Source organism: Mixophyes fleayi, chromosome 7 (assembly GCF_038048845.1).
Source record: "Mixophyes fleayi isolate aMixFle1 chromosome 7, aMixFle1.hap1, whole genome shotgun sequence".
NCBI lineage: Eukaryota > Metazoa > Chordata > Amphibia > Anura > Limnodynastidae > Mixophyes > Mixophyes fleayi.
The window spans coordinates 8,223,460-8,244,305 of record NC_134408.1 but is presented as its reverse complement, the minus strand read 5'-3'; the positions used below and the strand labels follow the sequence as shown (position 1 = coordinate 8,244,305).

Genomic DNA, 20,846 nt, shown 5'->3' with positions numbered 1-20,846 from the left:
GTATGTGTGCACATCTCACACGTGGTGGGGAAAAGTGGTTAATTTACTAATCTCTATTTTGCCAGTTTCCCAACCTGGCGTCAAGAACACAGAGGAACGTTTTTTGTGATACGTCATCCAGTGTTGGTTGTTTCTAGAGCTCTCCCATTATGATTTAGGTCTCTTGGGTCTACTCGCCCGGAGCAATATTAGTAAATAGACCCCAGTCAGCTGCCTCTCCTATATTGGCTCATCTGACTTTTTATCTGCGTCATACAACAACTTGCGCGGTATCAGAGGGTTCCGCTTGGTTTGTAATAGGTGTCATATTTGCATATTAATGTATCTAGTTTCTTTTCAGCTGTTGCAGACGGCTCTACACTTGCGCACTGTGACCTGTAAGCAAGCATGACAGCTTGTGTTTCTGCACTAAACAGCATTTGTGATGTCTGCAGTATATCAGACATTTGATCCATCATATAACAACCGGCAAAACGGAGGTTGTGAAGATACCAGGTTTATCTGGCTCAAATCTACCCACTTCACGCTGGCTGCCCACCCAGGGTTGCCTTACTATGCCAGGGAAGCCTACCCAGTACCTTCTAGGGTTCTCCTTCACTCAGGCAAATGCAGTTAGAGAAATAAAACAGTGCATTTATTGTAATACAATCAGTAGAATATTATATACATACAGTAAATAAATGCCAGGCAGGTTTACCACATTATCTGTCCCTTAACCTACTAGCTTAAGTAGTAACAGTCCCCTGGCTGTTCTGACTTGAAGACCCATGGATCTGCAGATGTAGCCACTGGTAGAGAATGGCAACTCAACACCAGACCTTGTACCTTCCAGGATCAATCCTCAGAATGCATCTCTCCTCCCTCCCTGGAATAGCTCCTTATATCTAGGGTCAAATTTCCACAGTGTTTTCATCTCCCTGGGCAAACCCCTCCTGGCTTTACTTTAAGAACAATGAATAACAGCTTCACTGCAATATCAACAATATACATTAAACAATATACATATTTACAATGAGCTACAATGTCTCCTTATCCACATGTAATTAGACACTGTAGTTGTAGTCTGTTGAGCTGGGGAACAAAAACCAGGGCTATAAAAAGTACATGCTATAATTCACATTTTGTGAGAAACGAGGGACAGGCTGGTTAAGGTGTTATCAAACTGGTTTAGTCGCAGAGGTCACTTATGAAGAATGCACACCGTAAATCGCCTTGGTTTTGCATCTACAGCCAGCCGCACCGATGGCCAACCTGGGCTGGTTTCCACTATAACAAGTAGACCACGTGCGTTGTGCCCCCTGCCGCAATAAAAACTATTCCCTTGGTACCACGCTGCCCCTCCCAGAGGGTTATGCAGTGAGGACTGGGGTAATTAAGAAGATTGGAACCCATGTGGCCTCAGTATAACAGACAGTGGTCTCTAAGACTGCTGCTCACTAAACAAAAAAAGTTTTCAAAAATGCCACACACACAATTTTCAGATAAATTATAATTAAGTAAAATCCTCGTTCACCAATTTGTGAAAAACATATAATATTTTTTTTATTCTGTCTTTGTCTTGATCAGACAGTCCAAAAACCTACCAAAAATTCCCATTAAAAAACACCCCATCTGCATAGTTCTACCGCATAGAAACATAGAATTTCACGGCAGATAAGAACCACTTGGCCCATCTAGTCTGCCCATTTTTTAAACTCAAACCTTATTTGATGATTAGTTCTGTGTAAGGTTATCCTTATGTCTATCCCAAGCTTGTTTAAATTCCTCTACTGCATCAGCCTCTACCACCTCTAATGGGCGGCTATTCCACTTATCCACTACCCTTTCTGTGAAATAGTTTTTTCCCTGAACCTACTTCCCCCCAGTGTCAGTGCATGTCCTCGTGTTCTAATACTTCTCTTCCTTTGTAGAATGTTTCCCTCCTGTACCTTGTTATGACCCTTGATATATGTGAAAGTTTCTATCATGTCCCCTCTTTCTCTTCTCTGCTACAAACTATACATATTACATATTAAGATCTTTTAGTCTCTCCGGGTAAGTTTTGTGATGTAGGCCATGCACCATTTTAGTTGCCCTTCTTTGTACAGTCTCTAATGTATATATATCCTTCTGGAGATATGGCCTCCAGAACTGAGCACAGTATCTAGATGAGGCCGTACCAATGACCTATACAGTGGTATTATTACTTCTTTCTTTCTTCTACTGATTCCTCTCCCTATCAGGGGCAAACACAGGATTTGTAGAGGGGGGTTTCCACACCACGCCATCAGTGGGCGTAGCCAGCATGCATGGGGGCAAGGCATTAATATTAGTGCTTGGATGCTCTCTAACCATTCCTATCCCTATAATATACATGGGCAAAGCTGCATGCACTGCAGAGCCATGTGAAGCAGGGGCAGGGTCCGGCAACCTCAATTATACAGTGCCCCAGGCTTGAAGGGGGGTTTCCAGGCACCATAACCCCCCCCCTCGGTTTGCCTATGCAACCAAGAATCTGACTTGCCTTTCTCATTGCTTTGTTACATTGCTTACCTGCCTTTAAGTCACCTGAAGTAGTGACTCCTAGATCCCTTTCCTCCTCAGTAGTTTCCATTATAGTGCTGTTAATACTATATTTAGCCATGGCTGGATTAGGGTGGGGTATGTGCCCCAGGCCCTTCTTTCTCCGAGTGCCCCCCGCCGCCGTCAGCCTGTGGATCGGATCCCCTGTCATTTGGGGATCCCATTCTTTTGCTTGTGCAGTTGTAATCTATGTTTCAAGAGGGCTCAAGAAACTTATTGTGTAGTTTATCACACTGCCAGTGTCCATCAGGAACTACCAGCAATGTAACTACAACTACCAGAAGCCACTGCCCTCGAATGTCACATGGTTCCATATGTCCAATTGCTGATTCTACAGTCTAGAGAGAGGAGGAGCTATCTACTCACCTGTAACCTGCTACAGACGCTATTGTGTACTTTAGACGTTGTTGTCTGTGTGTGTGTAATGTTGTACAGGTGTGCAGTATTATTATTATTTATTTAGAAGGCGCCATAGATTCCATAACACCGGATACAGAAGCCAGTAACAAATAGATGAGATAATACACATGAATAGCACAGATGAGTGTGAATAATGCTACGGGGACTCACACAGAGTGCAGCAAAAGACATGACAGGACGTACGAGGGAGTCAGACAGCAGACAGACGTGGGACAATAGGTAGAGAGGACCCTGCCCCCCAGAGCTTACATTCTAGAGGGAGGGGTGGTGAGAGATAGTAGGACCAACTGGGAGAAAATGGAGATGACAGACGAGTGTGGGTGATGGATAGAATGGTCAGGAGGTGGTAGGATAGAAGAGCTTGAAAAGGTGAGTTTTGAGTGAGCGTTTGAAGGACTGAAGGTTGGGGCAGAGTCGGGGCAGACAGGGTAGGGAGTTAGAAAGATTAGGGGCAGCACGGCAGAAGTCTTGGAGGTGAGCATGGGAGGAGGTAATGAGAGGTGAATTGAGGTGGAGGTCAGAGGCGGAGCAGAGTGGCCAGGTAGGTATGTATTTGGAGACAAGGTCAGAGATGTAAGGGGGAGAAGAGTCAGTAGGGGCTTTGTAAGTGAGGGTAAGGAGCTTGAACTGAATTCTGAAACAGATAAGGAGCCAATGAAGGGATTTACACAGAGGAGGAGCGGAAGAGGTGCGGTGGGAGAGGAAGATGAGCCTAACGCAGCATCCTGTATGGATTGAAGGTCAGAAGTGTGAGAGTGAGGAAGACCAGTGAGGAGGAGGTTGCAGTAGTCGAAATGAGACATGAAGAGTGAATGAACCAGGATTTTGGTTGCTTCATGAGAGAGGAAGGGACTGATTTTCGTAATGTTACGGAGGCAGAAGTGGCAGGATTTGGTGAAGGACTGGATATGAGGGGTAAAGCTGAGGACTGAGTCAAGGGTGACTCCAAGGCAGCGAACTTGGGTGATAGAAGAAAGAGTGATGTTGTCAACCAAGAGGGAGATATTGAGAGGGACAACAACATCGCCAGGAGGAAAGATGATGGATTTGGAGATGTTGAGTTTCAGGAAGCGCTGTGACATCCAGGTAGTTACAGCAGAGATACCTGGGTTAGGACGGCGGGAGAGAGGTCAGGGGAAAATAATAGATTTGCGTGTCATCAGCATAGAGGTGGTATTGGAGGCCAAGTGGTTGAGTGAGTTCACACAGAGAGGTGATGTATGAGGTAGGTGGTTGTACACACTGTTACATGGACATCCCAGGAGAAGGAGGAGGATGCGATCTACTACTTCATGCGAGAGTCACTAGAATAAAATAATTTGTACTGTGTGTCCTGATACTGTGCATCATGTTACTGTGTGTAATGGTATTGAGCGTCATGGTACTGTGCATCATGGTACTGTGTGTCCTGATACTGTGCATCATGTTACTGTGTGTCATGGTACTGTGCATCATGGTACTGTGTGTCATGTTACTGTGTGTCCTGATACTGTGCATCATGGTACTGTGTGTCATGTTACTGTGTGTCCTGATACTGTGCATCATGTTACTGTGTGTAATGGTATTGAGCGTCATGGTACTGTGCATCATGGTACTGTGTGTCCTGATACTGTGCATCATGTTACTGTGTGTCATGGTACTGTGCATCATGGTACTGTGTGTCCTGATACTGTGCATCATGTTACTGTGTGTCATGGTACTGTGCATCATGGTACTGTGTGTCATGTTACTGTGTGTCCTGATACTGTGCATCATGGTACTGTGTGTCATGTTACTGTGTGTCCTGATACTGTGCATCATGTTACTGTGTGTAATGGTATTGAGCGTCATGGTACTGTGCATCATGGTACTGTGTGTCATGTTACTGTGTGTCATGTTACTGTGCATCATGTTACTGTGTGTCCTGATACTGTGCATCATGGTACTGTGTGTCATGTTACTGTGTGTCCTGATACTGTGCATCATGTTACTGTGTGTAATGGTATTGAGCGTCATGGTACTGTGCGTGATGGTACTGTGTGTCATGGTACTGTGTGTCATATTAGTGTGTGAATACGGACATACAGCATGCTAGACATGTTTAGTTTGTATACATATTTCATGTATACTATTTCTGTTCAGTAATACAGAGGAATATGTTTTATGTGTCATTTCTTGATACACTTGCTCCTTAGGTTGAATCTTTCAGTAGCTTTAGACTTGGATATTGCAAGATAACAAAAATTAAAGTGGAAAAATCCTGGGTGCCCTGAGTAGGCTGCAGGTCTCATCATCCAGATCAGGAGTCAGCAACCCCCGGCAGGCGTGACAGATACGGCACTAAATTTGAAGATCACCGACATTGAGCTGGGGCCTATTAATTCAAAGTGAGTTGATTGGACCTTTAATTTAATGCTGCGCTGGTTTTGGGGCTATCAATTTAATTTGGGGCTAAGGTTGGGGAGAAGGAGGGCTATTTATTAAACGTGAATATGAATTATTAAATGTTGCCAACGGTTGTGTGAAATGGGTTTATTACATGTAAATGCTGCTAATTTATTGTCAGGCTTTTTTGTGGGGAGGGAAATAGGTTTATTTATTAAATGTGTATACTATTAATTCAATGTCGGGTCTGGTCGGTAAAAATTGTTCTATTATTAAATTTGTATACTATTAATTTTATTTAATTTTATATTCAGGACTGGTCGCAGGGAGGGAGGGCTGCTTATTAAATTTGGGTGCTATTGATTTAATGCCGGGTCTGTTTTAGACTTTCACGAACATTCCAGGATCTACACAAGCAACAACTGAGCTTAAGACACCAGCTGCTGCAACTAGTGATGGCGGCAAGAACAGGTAGGAGAGAGCAGGACAATCTGTTCTGAATCTGGTGGGGCAGTCCCGGATTTGGTCCTACTACAAGGACAGTTGGGGGTATGTCCCGCTTCACACTGTACTGCTTGTGAAGCGGGAGCTGCCTGCACCTAACACTAGTGCACATAGTATTGCCTGTGTAGTTTTCTAAAATTATAGCCATATTACACTATAGCCCCCCTCTCCCCACCCTGTCACAGCCCCCCCCCCCCAGAGCCTTAATCCAGCTCTGTATTTAGCCTTTGGGTTTTTGAGACCCAAGTGCATGATTTTGTATTTTTTTGGTGTTAAACTGTAGCTGCCGCGCTGGTAACCATTCCTCTAGTCTACCTAGATCATCAGTCACTTGTTTACCCACAAAATGATTACAGATACTCGGCCAGCGGGTATGTGCAGGAGCAAGTGGTAGGGAGACACGGTTTGGGTTCTATAAACACAGTCAGACAGTCTGTCATATATAATTCAGTTTATGCATCAAACTCTGTCCTAAACACAGTGGAAGCAGTCAGTCTATTAGTGGAGCCTATGAATTCACTATAACTCAATGATTCCAGATGATTTGTAAAGTCTAACCAATAAGAACAGATAGAGAATGCTGTATCAGATATAGAGGGAGCCATTTACCAGTCTGGACGAACGAACCAGCTCACAACAAGAAACGTGCCCGTCCTTACCCTCTAGGGCATCACCTCTGTAAAGTAAAAGTTCACCGATGTATAGAGAGGTGGAAATATCTTTAGGAGGTGCACTATGCAAATGTCACACCATAGTCCAGCTCCTACTACTTTAGAACAATCTCTTCCGTTAAATAAAACTCACATTTTTCTCCCAAAATACTTCACGGTTTAACCTCATTTATAACTTAATTTGAAATCGGCAAATCAATTTGGCCCATTGCAGTAACATTATCCCGCCCCTTACCCCAGCGCCATTCTCGATGTGTCAGTCCCAATTTCCCAGCGCCAGTCCTGATTTCTTAGAGTTGGCCCTGCGGCTCTTCCCGACCCCCTTCCTAATATTTGCTTCTATGGTGTTTAGCAAAAACTGTTGTTGTTTTTATTTAAATGATGTATCCCAGGCCTGTGGCTTTCCAGGTGTTGTGAAACTACAAGTCGCAGCATAACTTGTCAGCTATCGGCTGGCTATCTGCTGGCAAAGCATGCTGGGGCTTGTAGTTTCACAGCACTAGGAGAGCCACAGGTTGGCCAGGTCTAGTGAGATGAATTCAACGTGTTGTTTACATGTTTGTCTATATTCAGTTTGTATACTGACATTTCCGAGAAACAATCTAATTTATCAACCCTCTGGCGCCATCTTTTGGTGGCTATCTATATAGCAGTTAGCTGTGTTTCATAACCATGATCACGTGATATTTGCCACTGTACAGACGACATGTCTCCACCATCTTACATGCCACTGCCACCATGTTAGGTGTAAGAAGGCACCTTTGTGGCCATAACCACGTGGCATTTTTACTTATACTCCCTGGATCATATATAGATCTGATAGTGCTTGATTCTGACAATCCGTTTGGCCCAAAAGTCATACTTGCCAACTTTTTTCATATGGCTTCCGGGAGCTGCGGGAGTGAGGTGGGCGTGTAGGTGGCGGAGCTCCGGAAATCACGCCATTTTAGCCCCGCCCCCTTGACATAATGACGCAAATTGCATAATTTTACACCGGGGGGCGGAGCCAAACACCGCCATTCCCAGTGAATCGCGGCGTTCGAACAAAATTCTGCCCACTTAAGTGGGCAGATCAGGGAGATTGCCACACTCTCCCGGGAGTCCGGGAGACTCTCGCGAAATGCGGGAGTATCCCGGATATTCCGGGAGAGTTGGCAAGTATGACAAAAGGTGTGAAACAGAACGGCCCCATTATCCCACAAGATCATGTGACTTCCGTTTCATCGGTCTGAGGTACCACATTTTAATGGCAAATATGTATGTTTGGGCTTAATAGAGTCGATGGAAGCCGGTTATCTGAAGGTGGGCATGTCCTCTACAATTAAATCCCCACATTTCGCTTATTCTTCTTCCCTCAAGACTCTTTATACTGAGGCCTCAGATTGCCTCACTCTGCTGCCCCCCGGTGTGCAACTGTGGACATTACAGCTTGTCTCTTATGGATTCACATTTCAATATTGAGCTATTCCTCTTTTGATCAACTTGGGTGTTTATAATAAAGTGATTTGTACTATAAAACTCTACAGAAAACAAGTTACTTTTACGTGTTTACCTGGTTGTATGTATTTGAGACCTTTCAACTCATTACGCAGATCTACATATCAATTAAAGAAAAATTGGTGCAACTTATTGTCTTATGGGAGAGCCCCTTATAGGGTCACGTCCGGTATGGGGGATAGCCTCTTAACAGAGGCTATCCCCCATCATTCTTCTTACGGCCGTCTAATGTCCCCACTATAACATGTACCCTAATAAGACACAACAGATTGAGGTGCGGTATTGGTGAAATATTTTATTGTGAGTTTCTTGGATATCCTTAAACACAGTAAGGGTCAATGATGAACCATAATATCTGCAAACCCACCTACTTCTCTGCCACGCGCATTTCAAGTTGAACACCCAATTTCCAGTCTTTGGAAACACCCCCATAAAATAAGATGGCTCCTAGTTAAGTGGGTTTGGCAGATGCTGTGTTGATTTTACACTTTGTGGTTCACAAATGACTCTTAGTGAGTATTCCACTGAGAAATCTTAAGAAAGTATCACCTAAATGAGCTGTGTTTTCATCTCGGTGCTAAAGTCAACATACACAGCAATGATTCTGAGAATCTTGGGGTTACAGGAAAGCACCCGTGTGGAACAACCTCATGGAGATATACAGAGGCAGAGAAAGTCCTTATTACTTATCTGTAGGGAATCTACAAGGCTGTAGACTTGTATCCAAAGTAATATAGAGTTATTCTATAGAATGTTCACTTTCGTTTGTGGCTTTAGCATTTCATCAAATTAAAGGGTAAGTGATTATTACTCGTACATTTCTTAACGGGCAGTGCTCCAATGAAACCTCTCCCATTCACGTGTCATTGGTGGCAATCACTGGCCACTGGAGTGTGGCACGTAGATCTTTAGAGGCTGGGCATTCTTTCCCTTGTCGTGCCAGCAGACATCAAAAAATGGAAAAAGTCGGCCGGAAAATCGCTCATGAAAAGTGTACAGGAGTTTGACATTGTCCTCATCATCAGAATCAAAAAAGGACACCACCCCATCAGAGAAGCTAAGGTAGATTCCTATCTTCTCGGGACGCCCATCCACACGGAGGACTCGTGGCTCCTTCTGCTCTGCGTGGGCTTCGTAAACCTTTCCATCTTTGCAGCCCATGATCCAAAAGCCGTTGGAGGGGGTAGCATGGAGCTTGCCCTTACGTTGAGCAGTTTCTGAGATGACACCTAGTGCCCACCTCGGCTTGTCTTCAACCAGTACCTCCCAGTAGTGTTCTCCATCTGCAAAGCTTTGTTTGCTTACTAAGCAGTTGCTCTTGTCAAATCGAGCAGGATCATCGGAGACGGGCTGCTTGTGGTCAGAACATTCCACCGATTTACCTTCAGAGGAGACGACCAGATTCTGCTGGGCTGTGTCAGGGTCAAATGTGAGATCTTCCAGGGCTTAGGAGAAATATAAAAATAAATATATACAGCTTTTAATAAGGTATGAACACAAATATAATTCCAATACAGAACAAGATGTCGTATGTAATTACTGAGTATAGCCATCTCGATGTAGAAGCCACTCCGGCACGGTCAATGTGAAATACACCATTCCTAAAAATGATTAACCCCATTATAATTTCAAGGTCCCCCTGTAGAAACCAGAGGTAGGCATTGTATATGTTTTGTGGCCAGATACGCTTGGTAAACTATCATTGCTCAGTGTCTCCACCTTCTGGTGTGTCATGTTTTTATAAAAACAAAACTAACACTCCCACCCTACCCTAGATCATACTGTTTGTTGATGTCTGAGAACTTCTATAAAATGATGACTGTCATAGACCTTAAAACAATACCTTGAATCCTATCATACTGTAACTAAACACTGGAAGAATTGTAGGGCTCCGATTTCCAACTAGTGGCCATGCTTGGTAATGCAGCAGCTGAGTCTTTCAAGAATCCAGGCATTACTTTATTTTGGCTAGACTCCAGGCGGCTCTGCAAATAATTTCCTAATTTCCATCAACTCGTACAGAGTTCTCACCTGGCATCAACGCTCGGAACATCTTCCTCCACACCTGGAATTTGAACTCATCTGAGATAATGGGGAGCTGAATATCCAGACGCCCAGGAAGAGGAGACTCCGATAAGATCTTGTTCAGCCTGTGAATTATAGTAATAATTATAATAATCGATTATTTAAAACAGAGGCAGGCAGAACTTCAAGTCCCAGCATGCATAGTTGGACAGAGACAAGCTGCCTAAGCCTGGTAATATATATGTGTTATACTGCTCACCTGGCTGTAACCACACAGAATTTCTGAAAAGGAGAAAATGCACAAGTTTAGAATGATGGATTTAGAGTACAGGCTATATATAAGCAGCAGAATTAGGCTGGACGACAAGGACGGGGCCCAAACCAACTTTTACATATATAATTACTATATACATAATTAATATGCAGATACTACTACCAATACACATAAGGTTAATACATCACTTTTAGCTTTATTTTAGGGCAAATATGGTATCTTTCTACTTCTGGTTCCTAGTGATAGGCTGCATTCATGAATATTGGTTCAACCCCCCAAAAAATAGTCGCTTCCAAAGTCTGTAGGCACCAGAAGCCTTTTAAAGGATAACTCCATTTAAAATGTAGTTTTGGATAAAGTTAAAGGAGTTGGAAAACAAAAATCAAAGTATCATGGATGCACCGTTTGTCGGATTCACTGGAACCCCGATAAGTCTGAGGGGGGAATCCAGGTCCCTGCGATGTGCCTCCGGAACGGTCGTGAGGACACCCGGAAATAAGCGCAGCTGGACATGACTGTGATATCGGCATACCGGTGGCAAGTTGCAGGGAACTGACTTCCCCTACTGTCCCATAAAACATTCTCCTCTCTTCTTAGCTTCTTTCCAGCATCAATACTCCTCCCCTGTGGACTTCAATGTGAATGGCAAGTTTATCAGGGAGGGGCATTGACACCAGATAAACTTGTGTGAAAGAGGCCCTGGCTTAAGAAGAGGGCAGCACGGACCGTTAGAACCATCTGGGATCCCAGTAGCTCTGTCCGACAGTCCATTCAATCTAGGTACGCTGTCAGGTTCTATATGAACTCCTTAAATGCCACCTAAAACTAAATTTTTACTTATTGGGACAAGTACTTCCTTAAGACGTAGAAGCAATACTTTACAATAACACCAGTATATTATACCTTTATATATTACACGGACCTGCCAGTGTTTACCATATTGAATATCAGATTTCTTGACAAATCATATCCACATCTGCTCCACTACTTTGCAAATCCCTACACTGGCTCACTGTGTCCTCCAGAATCCAATTCAAATTACTCACCCTTACCTACAAAGCCCTCAGCAACACCACCCCCGAATACATCTCAAATCTGATAACAAAATACATCCCCTCCCACCCTCTTAGATCTACCTCTAACCTCCACCTTGTCTCATCTCTGGTAACCAGTAACCACCTCTCACTACCACCCTCTTAGATCAACCTCTGACCTGCACCTGGTCTCGTCTCTGGTAACCACCTCTCACTCCCGCATACAAGACTTCTCCCGTGCTGCTCCCCACTTATGGAATTCCCTACCACACTCATTCAGACTTTCCCACAGCCTTCAAATCTTTAGACGCTCTTTGAAAACCCATCTCTTTATTAGACCTTACCTTATCCCTGATAACACTTTTTATGTCTAAATTTATTTTGTCTGTCTTGTATGTCCTCTTTTCCCTACTGTACGGCGCTGCGGAGCACTGTGGCGCCTTATGATAATAATAATAACCACTAAGTTCTCAAACGCCATTTTACCCTGAGGAATTCAGTTTGTTCCTGGCCTTCCACATCTTTCAGGACTCCCTCCATTTGGCTGAGCTGCTCCACATAATGGGCCATACTTTTCCTCTCGCCCAGCAGGGCGGTGGTGGCATTTTGCTCGGCTTTGTCTGCTTCTCGGGCTAGTGAGGTTTCCATGACGGTGAGATAAGTGTGCATGATTTTGAGCTGTTCCTTCACACTGTTTTTAAAACGGGATACAGTGTCCTACAATATAAAGATACAGGAAAAGTGGATGGGCATTACTTAGAGAGATTTGTGAATAGTGAAAATAATCATGAAAATGTGGAGTATTGATAGATAAGACACATGAACTGGGAGGACAAGGAGATATTGGGATATGTGGACTAGTAGATGAGACACATGAACTGGAAGCATGTGGAGATATTGAGATATGTGGACTAGTAGATGAGACACATGAACTGGAAGGATGGGGAGATATTGGGATATGTGGACTAGTAGACGAGACATATAAACTGGAAGGATGGGGAGATATTGGGATATGTGGACTAGTAGATGAGACACATGAACTGGAAGGATGGGGAGATATTGGGTTATGTGGACTAGTAGATGAGACACATGAACTGGAAGGATGGGGAGATATTGGGTTATGTGGACTAGTAGATGAGACACATGAACTGGAAGAATGCGGAGATGTTGAGATATGTGGACTAGTAGATGAGACACATGAACTGGAAGGATGGGGAGATATTGGGATATGTGGACTAGTAGATGAGACACATGAACTGGAAGCATGTGGAGATATTGGGATATGTGGACTAGTAGATGAGATACATGAACTGGAAGAATGCGGAGATATTGAGATATGTGGACTAGTAGATGAGACACATGAACTGGAAGAATGTGGAGATATTGGGATATGTGGAGCAGCAGATAAGACATATAAACTGGAAGGATGTGGAGATATTGGGATATGTGGAGTAGCAGATGAGACAGATGAACTGGAAGGATGGGGAGATATTGGGATATGTGGAGTTGTAGATGAGACACATGAACTGGAAGGATGGGGAGATATTGGGATATGTGGAATAGTAGATGAGACACATGAACTGGAATGATGGGGAGATATTGGGTTATGTGGACTAGTAGACGAGACACATGAACTGGAAGAATGTGGAGATATTGGGATATGTGGAGCAGCAGATAAGACATATAAACTGGAAGGATGTGGAGATATTGGGATATGTGGAGTAGCAGATGAGACACATGAACTGGAAGGATGGGGAGATATTGGGATATGTGGAGTTGTAGATGAGACACATGAACTGGAAGGATGGGGAGATATTGGGATATGTGGACTAGTAGACGAGACATATAAACTGGAAGGATGGGGAGATATTGGGATATGTGGACTAGTAGATGAGACACATGAACTGGAAGGATGGGGAGATATTGGGTTATGTGGACTAGTAGATGAGACACATGAACTGGAAGGATGGGGAGATATTGGGATATGTGGACTAGTAGATGAGACATATAAACTGGAAGGATGGGGAGATACTGGGATATGTGAGCTGGTGGATGATATAAATGAAGTGGGAGGAAGGGTATTACTGACACTGACCTGCACTTCAGACACTTGTCTATCCAGAAGAGCGACAGTTTTCTCCTTCCGTAGACGTGCTTCCTGTAGGAGAACCTGCTGCTGAGGAAGTTGTCTCTACAAGAGATTTAAAAGATGTAGACATTATAGAAATTCAATACGGTGATGCAAACTGTTGTTTAATTATGCAGAATTTTTCAAAGTATGCTGAATGCAGAATTATTACATTTTGGACGTTGATGTTGCAATATCTACAAAATAAAATGTGTGTGGTGAAATAAGACCTGGAGGAGAATTTTCACACAATTTGATTTTTACAGCGAGTAAGGTTTTTTTCTTATGGTTTTGCATCATTTTCTCTGCTGATCTGTGCACCTATTGCGTGTTTATAAAATAAGATCACAAGCATTGTAAGTTCATTGGAGCATGTTATATATTACTGCAGGGATAGACTTACACGTGTTGTGGCCTTCACCCTAATCTACAGCTGGATTTTACTTACTTCCAGCAACTAAAAATAATTTGTTGACACAATTTCATGGCAGGTGGGTCTGGGCTCTGGTTGCCGTGTTCTTATGAAGATCCGATCAGTGCAGTACAGAGTTTAGTATAACGCCAGAAGGTCCAACACAACCCTCTCTACCCCACACAAAATGCTCCAGAACTTCCCACTTCACTTACTATTCCCGCTGCCTGAGCTGAATTGATTGCCGATAAATATGATTTGTAACATCAGTTAATGAATTCAGGCCAGGTAGCAGCAATAGTAAACTATTGCAGCATTTTGTACCAATGGTTGGGAGGTGTCACTTCAGAGTGTCTGCAATCATATATAATATGCTGTGCTTCTGCATCTGAGAACTCCTGGTGGTCACATGATCATCGCCCCCCCCCCCTTCCTACCGGAGGGAGAGCTAGTGGGTATCAGAAGACTAAGATTCAGTGTCTGTGAGTGGAGGGGAGAAGACAGAGCAGAGAGGAGCAGCTTAATGCAGGTAAGATAAGGAAAGACGTGGGGAGGGGAGGGAAGCGCCGATTTTGATTGACAGGGTACCTGCGGCGGGGGGGGGGGCGCCGATATTAAAAGTGTGCCTGCGGGCAGGAGGAGGGGGGGGGGCGCCGATTTTCACAGTGTGCCTAGGGCGCCAAGGACCCTAGCACCGGCGCTGCTAAGATTAGCTGCCAGCATTAAAGAAATAAAAAGCAACTGTGTGTAACTGATAATGATAAATTATAAAAAGCAGGTGCTGTGAGAATAAAAGTATATTTGTAGTGTCCCCAAGGTCTAGCCAGACCTACAGACCTACTGCAGGAGAGTCTAATAAAAATAATACAATTTAGCAGTCGGGAAGACCATCTCTCGGCCTGATGTAGACCCTATTCTGATTTGCAGCTGGAAAAGCGAGGCCCTTCAAGACTTGTCGAAAGAACTTACTTGTAAACCCCCAAGAGAAATAATATTCCCTTTTAGGTACAGTAACTGTGTCTGGTTGGCGAGTGCCCAGCGGGAATGCTCCAGTCTTGGAAGAGTCTGTTTAGATTTGTGGGCAGTGGAAGGTCAGCATGCCAGAGATGCCTCTGGAGTATCTCTTGGTGGTTTGCAAACTCTAACTCAAGATTACGCTTGGCTGCAATCTTCATATATTACAAACTAGTAATATTGGGTGCAAACGACAGCAAATTAATTCATTATTTAAATTATGTTTTTTTGTGTTTGTTTTGTGTGTGGGGGGTTGTTTTTGCGTATGAGTTTTGGGGGAGGGGTGTTAAAAAAATGGAGGGCAGGGCTTCCTAGTGTAAGGAACTTAAATGCTGATTATAGTGCTAAATGTATGTACCTGGATAGAACACGTGGTATTTTGTTTTGTATAATTGTTTTAAGATTGGTCATGAGCTGTTTTCGCATTAAAAGTAGTGGGAAAAAATAAATAAATAAAAAATAATAATAATGATACAAGTTCTAAAAAAAAATGCTGAAAATGAAATAAAACCACACTCACTGATAGAGAAATAGAGGAACGTAAGCTTGCGCGCAGGGCCTTCTTTCCTCTCTGTCTGTCTGTATTACCCAGTATTGTTTTATTACTTTGCTTGTTTCCAAATTGTAAAGCGCTACAGAATCTGCTGGCGCTATATCAACAAATGTTGATGATGTTGATGCGGAACAAATGTAAGAACAATTGGGGGCTCTCTAACTGCATGAAATGTATTTTGAAAGTGTAATTTATATTATTTTAATCTAATTTAATCAATATAGTCCTAAATATCTCATACTTATAGACAAACAGCAACTCAAAATGTGAATGTATTACAAGGGCTCAAGTACCTTAATATCTACAAGGGGACTCTGTTCCGGCAAATATTTTTCTTGCACCACTTGCTGTAAGTATTATTATATGCAAGACTTTAATTCTCAGTGACAGTCATGTTTAATGAGTCTTTTCCAAGGGCCACAGGTGCATTAGCCAGTACCACCATCAATCTGGCCCTTATTTTTTTAAAAAAGCTCTACCACTAATAACATCCTTAAATATACCATGTATGTAAATATTTCAGGAAATGAGATAATTGAGAAAAAAATTGTTATTGTGGTGTGAGATACGGCATTTGCCCTGTCTGCATTCCTGTTGAAGGATCCTTTTATCTGAAATCATTTATAACATAACAATCCCATCTCTGAGGAGATTCCTAATACATACTGTACCTGTTAGGTAGCCCTAAGGATACATTTGGGAAACAGTGCATTAGACAACAGACGGTTATATGGGTTGTGTTGTGTGATGCATTTTATAAACATTTAGCAAATGATAATGTTTTTTTGGCAATCTTTTCTTACAATGCACAAGTAAATTATAAAATGTGTTAATGTAGGAGTATTGTCAAATGGATTGTCCAGTTGTGGTAAAATTGGCTTGTCGGGATGTGAATAATTATGTAATTGTGCAACCTCTATTACCTTCATCTTGCCATGGGCCTCGGAGGCTGTGATGATGTTATGACCCTTGTGCTTCCCCAGCGAGGCGCAAACCCCACAGATCAGCTCTTTGTCCTGCTCGCAGAAGACACTTAGCGGGTCCAGATGTTCCAGACAGTGACCTCGTGGGACTTGCTTGAAGCTCTGGACAAGATGTTCCAACTGGCGATTAATTTTAAGGGTCTCCGGACGGGATGGGGCCTGGCAGCTGGGACAGAGGGTGGCCCCATTTTCACCCTGACCCTTGGGGGCTCCAGTCAAGCAGCTTTGGCAGAAAGTGTGTCCACATTCTGGTGTTACAGGTGATCGGAACAGCTCAAGGCACAGTTGGCAGGTGAGGTCATTCTGCATGCCCTGCATCAGCTGAGGGTTCGCCATGCTGGTGGCCCGGGAGGAGAGTTAGAAAGCATCAATGAGTGAGCGTTACAGCTACATTGACCCACCAGACAATGCACTGCCACTCACACAGACATAACTGAAGATAAATACTACGCCCAATAGGCATCTAAGGTGAAGGAGCAGTAGGAGTTGTGACCCAACTCCCATTACGATACACATTAAATAATATATTATATTGGGTGTCTGAACATATCTGTATTCAGAATATATTTCCATAGCACGCCTCTCCCTCCCAACCAAGTGCTGCCATCACAGGAAATATGGTTAATTCACTGGTCGGACACTTTGAAGGGGTTCTCCATCTAAACGGCAATTCAACAATATATTGCCTGTAGTTCTACCAGTTGCCTATAGGAGGCAGTCTGTTCGAGCTAAGGAGGTTGCCATGCCCACTATCTTATTTTCACATACACTTCTCAGACTAAGCTCAGAGGTTGGAAGCATTGATTCAAGTGTAAATGTTTCAACCCTCATCAGTGCACAGATATACGCTTTTAATATATATATTTTTAAAATCTTAGTTTTCCTTTAAGAATTATGGAATAAAGTATTCCTCCTTCTTCATCCAGACAGCAGCGTCATTACAGAACTATATAGCCGGGACAAACATTGCTCGCTGTACATGACAAGAATTTGGGAGGGACTTTCTTTTCTTTAAATAGATTATCAGGAAAAGGCCCTGGAATGCTACAGAGGCTAATGTTACAGGAGCCGGATGACATACACATGAATGTAGAGAGAGGGGAGGAATTAAGAGAGATGTAACTTTGTGAACAAAGAAATATATGAGGAGGGAAGTGAGCAATGACAAAGAGGGCTTGTAAACCAGTGGTCCTCAGATTGGTGACCCCAGCAGTATTTCTGAATGTGTTCTTTCTGACTAATAAATATGGTACAATTATATAGCTGGGGACCTGCCTAGCTCTCTTAAAGTGGTATGCCACCCATTCACAAAATTAGATCATTTTTTAAAACAAACATTTAGACCGCTATTAAGATCACTTTTGTGAATTTGGGTAGATGGATTCTTTAAAATAAATTGCAGCAACGACACACAGTGTAGGCCAGCTGTTCATGATAATGTTGTACCCGAAGAATTCTATAGAACTCTGAGAACCAGTGATGTCAATCACTCCCAATCAATCGAATTGAAGTTTGGTTCAGGCCGCTGACATTTTACACTGTAGAAATTGGTAGGCTTTAAATAAATAAGTTTATGGGTGCAAAGCATTAAACCGATAGGCGTTAACAAGACCCTTTTACAATCTGCAGACTAGTATTGCCGTAGGAAACGCTATGTGTGCACCTCTCAGTGAATGCAGTAATTTGGATATAGGTGAGACTTGCTGGTAAGGAGTGTGTGAGTCTATCAGGCCCAATGTTCTACCACTGATAAAGGCTCCTCGTGCCTCAAAATGGCAGAGGTACATATAACCACAACCACAGTGCTGAACAACAGACATAAACAAAGTAGTAAAGTACTATTGACTACAAGCAGGGCTGTCCATCTGTTGGCCTGAGGGGACAGCTGTGCATGCCCACTTACTTATACTGCTCTGCTACTCAGCTGTTCTGAGATTCTACATAGATTTGGTTGTATCACTTATTATTAGTTATAGAACATACATGGACCTCCCTATGAAGAGCCTGGACAGTCCTGTCCTAGAACATGGACAAAGCTAGATCAGACATGATGTCACTACGGTTCCTAAACATAGGAGCAGTGTGAGGTTAACCTCAGTGCTCAAGGTCACACAGAAGTTAGTGCTGAACGTGTTACCTGCAGACAGTCTCTAGGTCTCCGTAGGGAGGTCACAGGAAAGGTGCACTCTGTAGCGAAGGGATACAAGAGACACCTTGAGTTAATGGAGACAGATCACATTAATGGAATCAAGATACAAACACTGACTAGAAGAGAGATAAACACTGACAAGATTAAAGACATACACTGAGCGAGGGAAATGGACATGGAATAGGAGAGACAGACACTGACTCTAAACACCGGTCTAGAGTTATGGACACCAAGACACATGGACAGTGACTAAGAGGGACACTGACCAGTAGAGAAACAGACATTAATCAGAAGAGATGGCCGCTGACTGTAAGAAAGACAGATGCTGACTAGGAGAGAAACAGACATTGATCAGGATACAGATGGACACTGACCAGGATAGAAAGAGAGAATGGCCAGTAGAGAGAAAAACAGTGACTAGGAGAGAGGAAAACAACGACTAAGCCAGTTGAACAATGACCTGAAATGAAACAGACTCTGACCAGGAGAGAGAAGACTTTGACTAGGAAAAAGAAGCACTGACTGAGAGAGATGGACACTGGCCAGCAAACAGAAGACACTTATCAGGATAGAAAAGACAATGACGTGAAGAGAGGAGACATTAACCAGCAAAGAGAAGCCACTGACTAGGGGAGAGGACATAACTGACCAGAAGAGAAAAGACACTGACCTGGAGAGATAGACACTGACCAGCAAACAGACGACACTGACCAGGAGAGGTGCACAGCCAGTTCTGAGTGCCCAGTGAGATGTATCCCAGCCCCCTCCACGCCACACTCAGTTATTTCTGACTCACTTATCTGTCCTGGAACAGCTGAGAGTTATAGAAGGCAGGGATAGATAGAGGCAGCTGTATATAACACAGTACCAGGACAGACACATGCATGTTCAGTATATCTATATATCCACGTCTGACCAGCTGCCTGTATTCATTCTAAGGATCACTAAAGCAGGATTCCCACCATTCCATACAGTACTGTTGTTTCTATATAAAGCACCAACATATACCAAAGTGCTGTACCGTCTGCTAACTAATCTCTTGCACTTGCAAAATCTCAGATTCTCATATTTCTTAGGTCTTCCCAACTCTCATTTTTTGCTGTAACATCTCCCCAAAAAATTTAGTTGGTTCTTGCCAAACTAAAAGCTTGGCAATCAATTCAACAAACTGATTTATCAATGTGGCAAGTGTAATAAGGCTATTTATTTCTGAATTATCCGGGGTTGGAGGCATTATAAGATACAGTAGGCTTTTACTGCTGCAAAATCTGTAAAATTAGTCTTTCCCTGCATATATGGGATGATTTACAAAGACCAAGGGCTAGATTTACTAAACTGCGGGTTTGGAAAAATGGAGATGTTGCCTATAGCAACCAATCAGATTCTAGCTGTCATTTATTTAGTACATTCTGCAACATGACAGCTACAATCTGATTGGTTGCTATAGGCAACATCTCCACTTTTTCAAACCCGCAGTTTAGTAAATATACCCCCAAGACTTGCGCCGCAAAGCACACACACCTTGTAGCCATTGTAGGCGCTCACCATTAGCAGATGGCTCATTTTTTATTCTACTCTCCATAATCTCTTGGATCCTCTCCCCCCAACTCCTCCCACTCCTGTCCTTCACAAATTTCCTCTCCATTTCCCTAACCCTACCCATCTTCTTAGAAAAACCTACAATATATATTTATCTCTGGTTGTATTGTTGATGTATGATCTGCACCTATTGTCAAATCATTATGTTACTGACTTGACAATAACATTTATTAAAAAAAGGAGTCTCCACAGTTTCTTTTTCTGTAACCTCTGAGGGCCATGGGCTGCAGTAGCAATAACATTTATCGAGTTAGCTTGATTTAAAAGCTCAGATTCTGCCCCACTAGACAGAAACAGGGACCTGGCCAGCACATTTAGGGTTAGATTTACTAAACTGCGGATTTGAAGTGGGGGCCTTGTTAAAGCCAGTATGCGAAACGCGCGTCGCGTTCGGCTCGCTATGCTTTATTATAATAGATCCTTTCTCTTCTTTTAGTCCTAGATAACAATATTCAGCGGCACTACCTTTGGTATATCCAGGACATGAACCGCTTAGAGTAGCGTTCATTTCTCTAACTTTATTATAAGTAGGCTACTCTTAAGATAGCATTTACTCAGGAGTGAGAGTATCATAACATTCCACTAGGAAGGGGAGAAGCCTTTCATTCAGTCCAATCTCCATAGAGAGGCTGTTACCTGTATAGAGCCATCTAGACC

The 20,846-nt window shown here is 43.0% G+C and overlaps 1 protein-coding gene across 3 annotated transcripts; it reads right to left on the bottom strand.

The window, feature by feature from the left end:
• Positions 1 to 8,293: 8,293 nt before the first annotated feature.
• Positions 8,294 to 19,410, bottom strand: TRIM72 (tripartite motif containing 72). 3 transcript variants are annotated; one of them, XM_075178895.1, is made up of 8 exons: positions 19,261 to 19,409; positions 18,579 to 18,628; positions 16,382 to 16,778; positions 13,447 to 13,542; positions 11,838 to 12,068; positions 10,303 to 10,325; positions 10,050 to 10,168; positions 8,294 to 9,463 (listed from the first exon to the last, which is right to left on the bottom strand). In XM_075178895.1, exons 3-8 carry the CDS (start codon positions 16,775 to 16,777, stop codon positions 8,895 to 8,897), a joined length of 1,434 nt encoding a protein of 477 aa, XP_075034996.1. In that variant the 5' UTR covers position 16,778; positions 18,579 to 18,628; positions 19,261 to 19,409; the 3' UTR covers positions 8,294 to 8,894. The 3 variants fall into 3 exon arrangements, with proteins under 3 accessions (XP_075034996.1, XP_075034997.1, XP_075034998.1); XM_075178896.1 differs by having other exon boundaries at positions 19,281 to 19,409; XM_075178897.1 differs by lacking the exon at positions 18,579 to 18,628 and having other exon boundaries at positions 19,261 to 19,410.
• Positions 19,411 to 20,846: the final 1,436 nt, after the last annotated feature.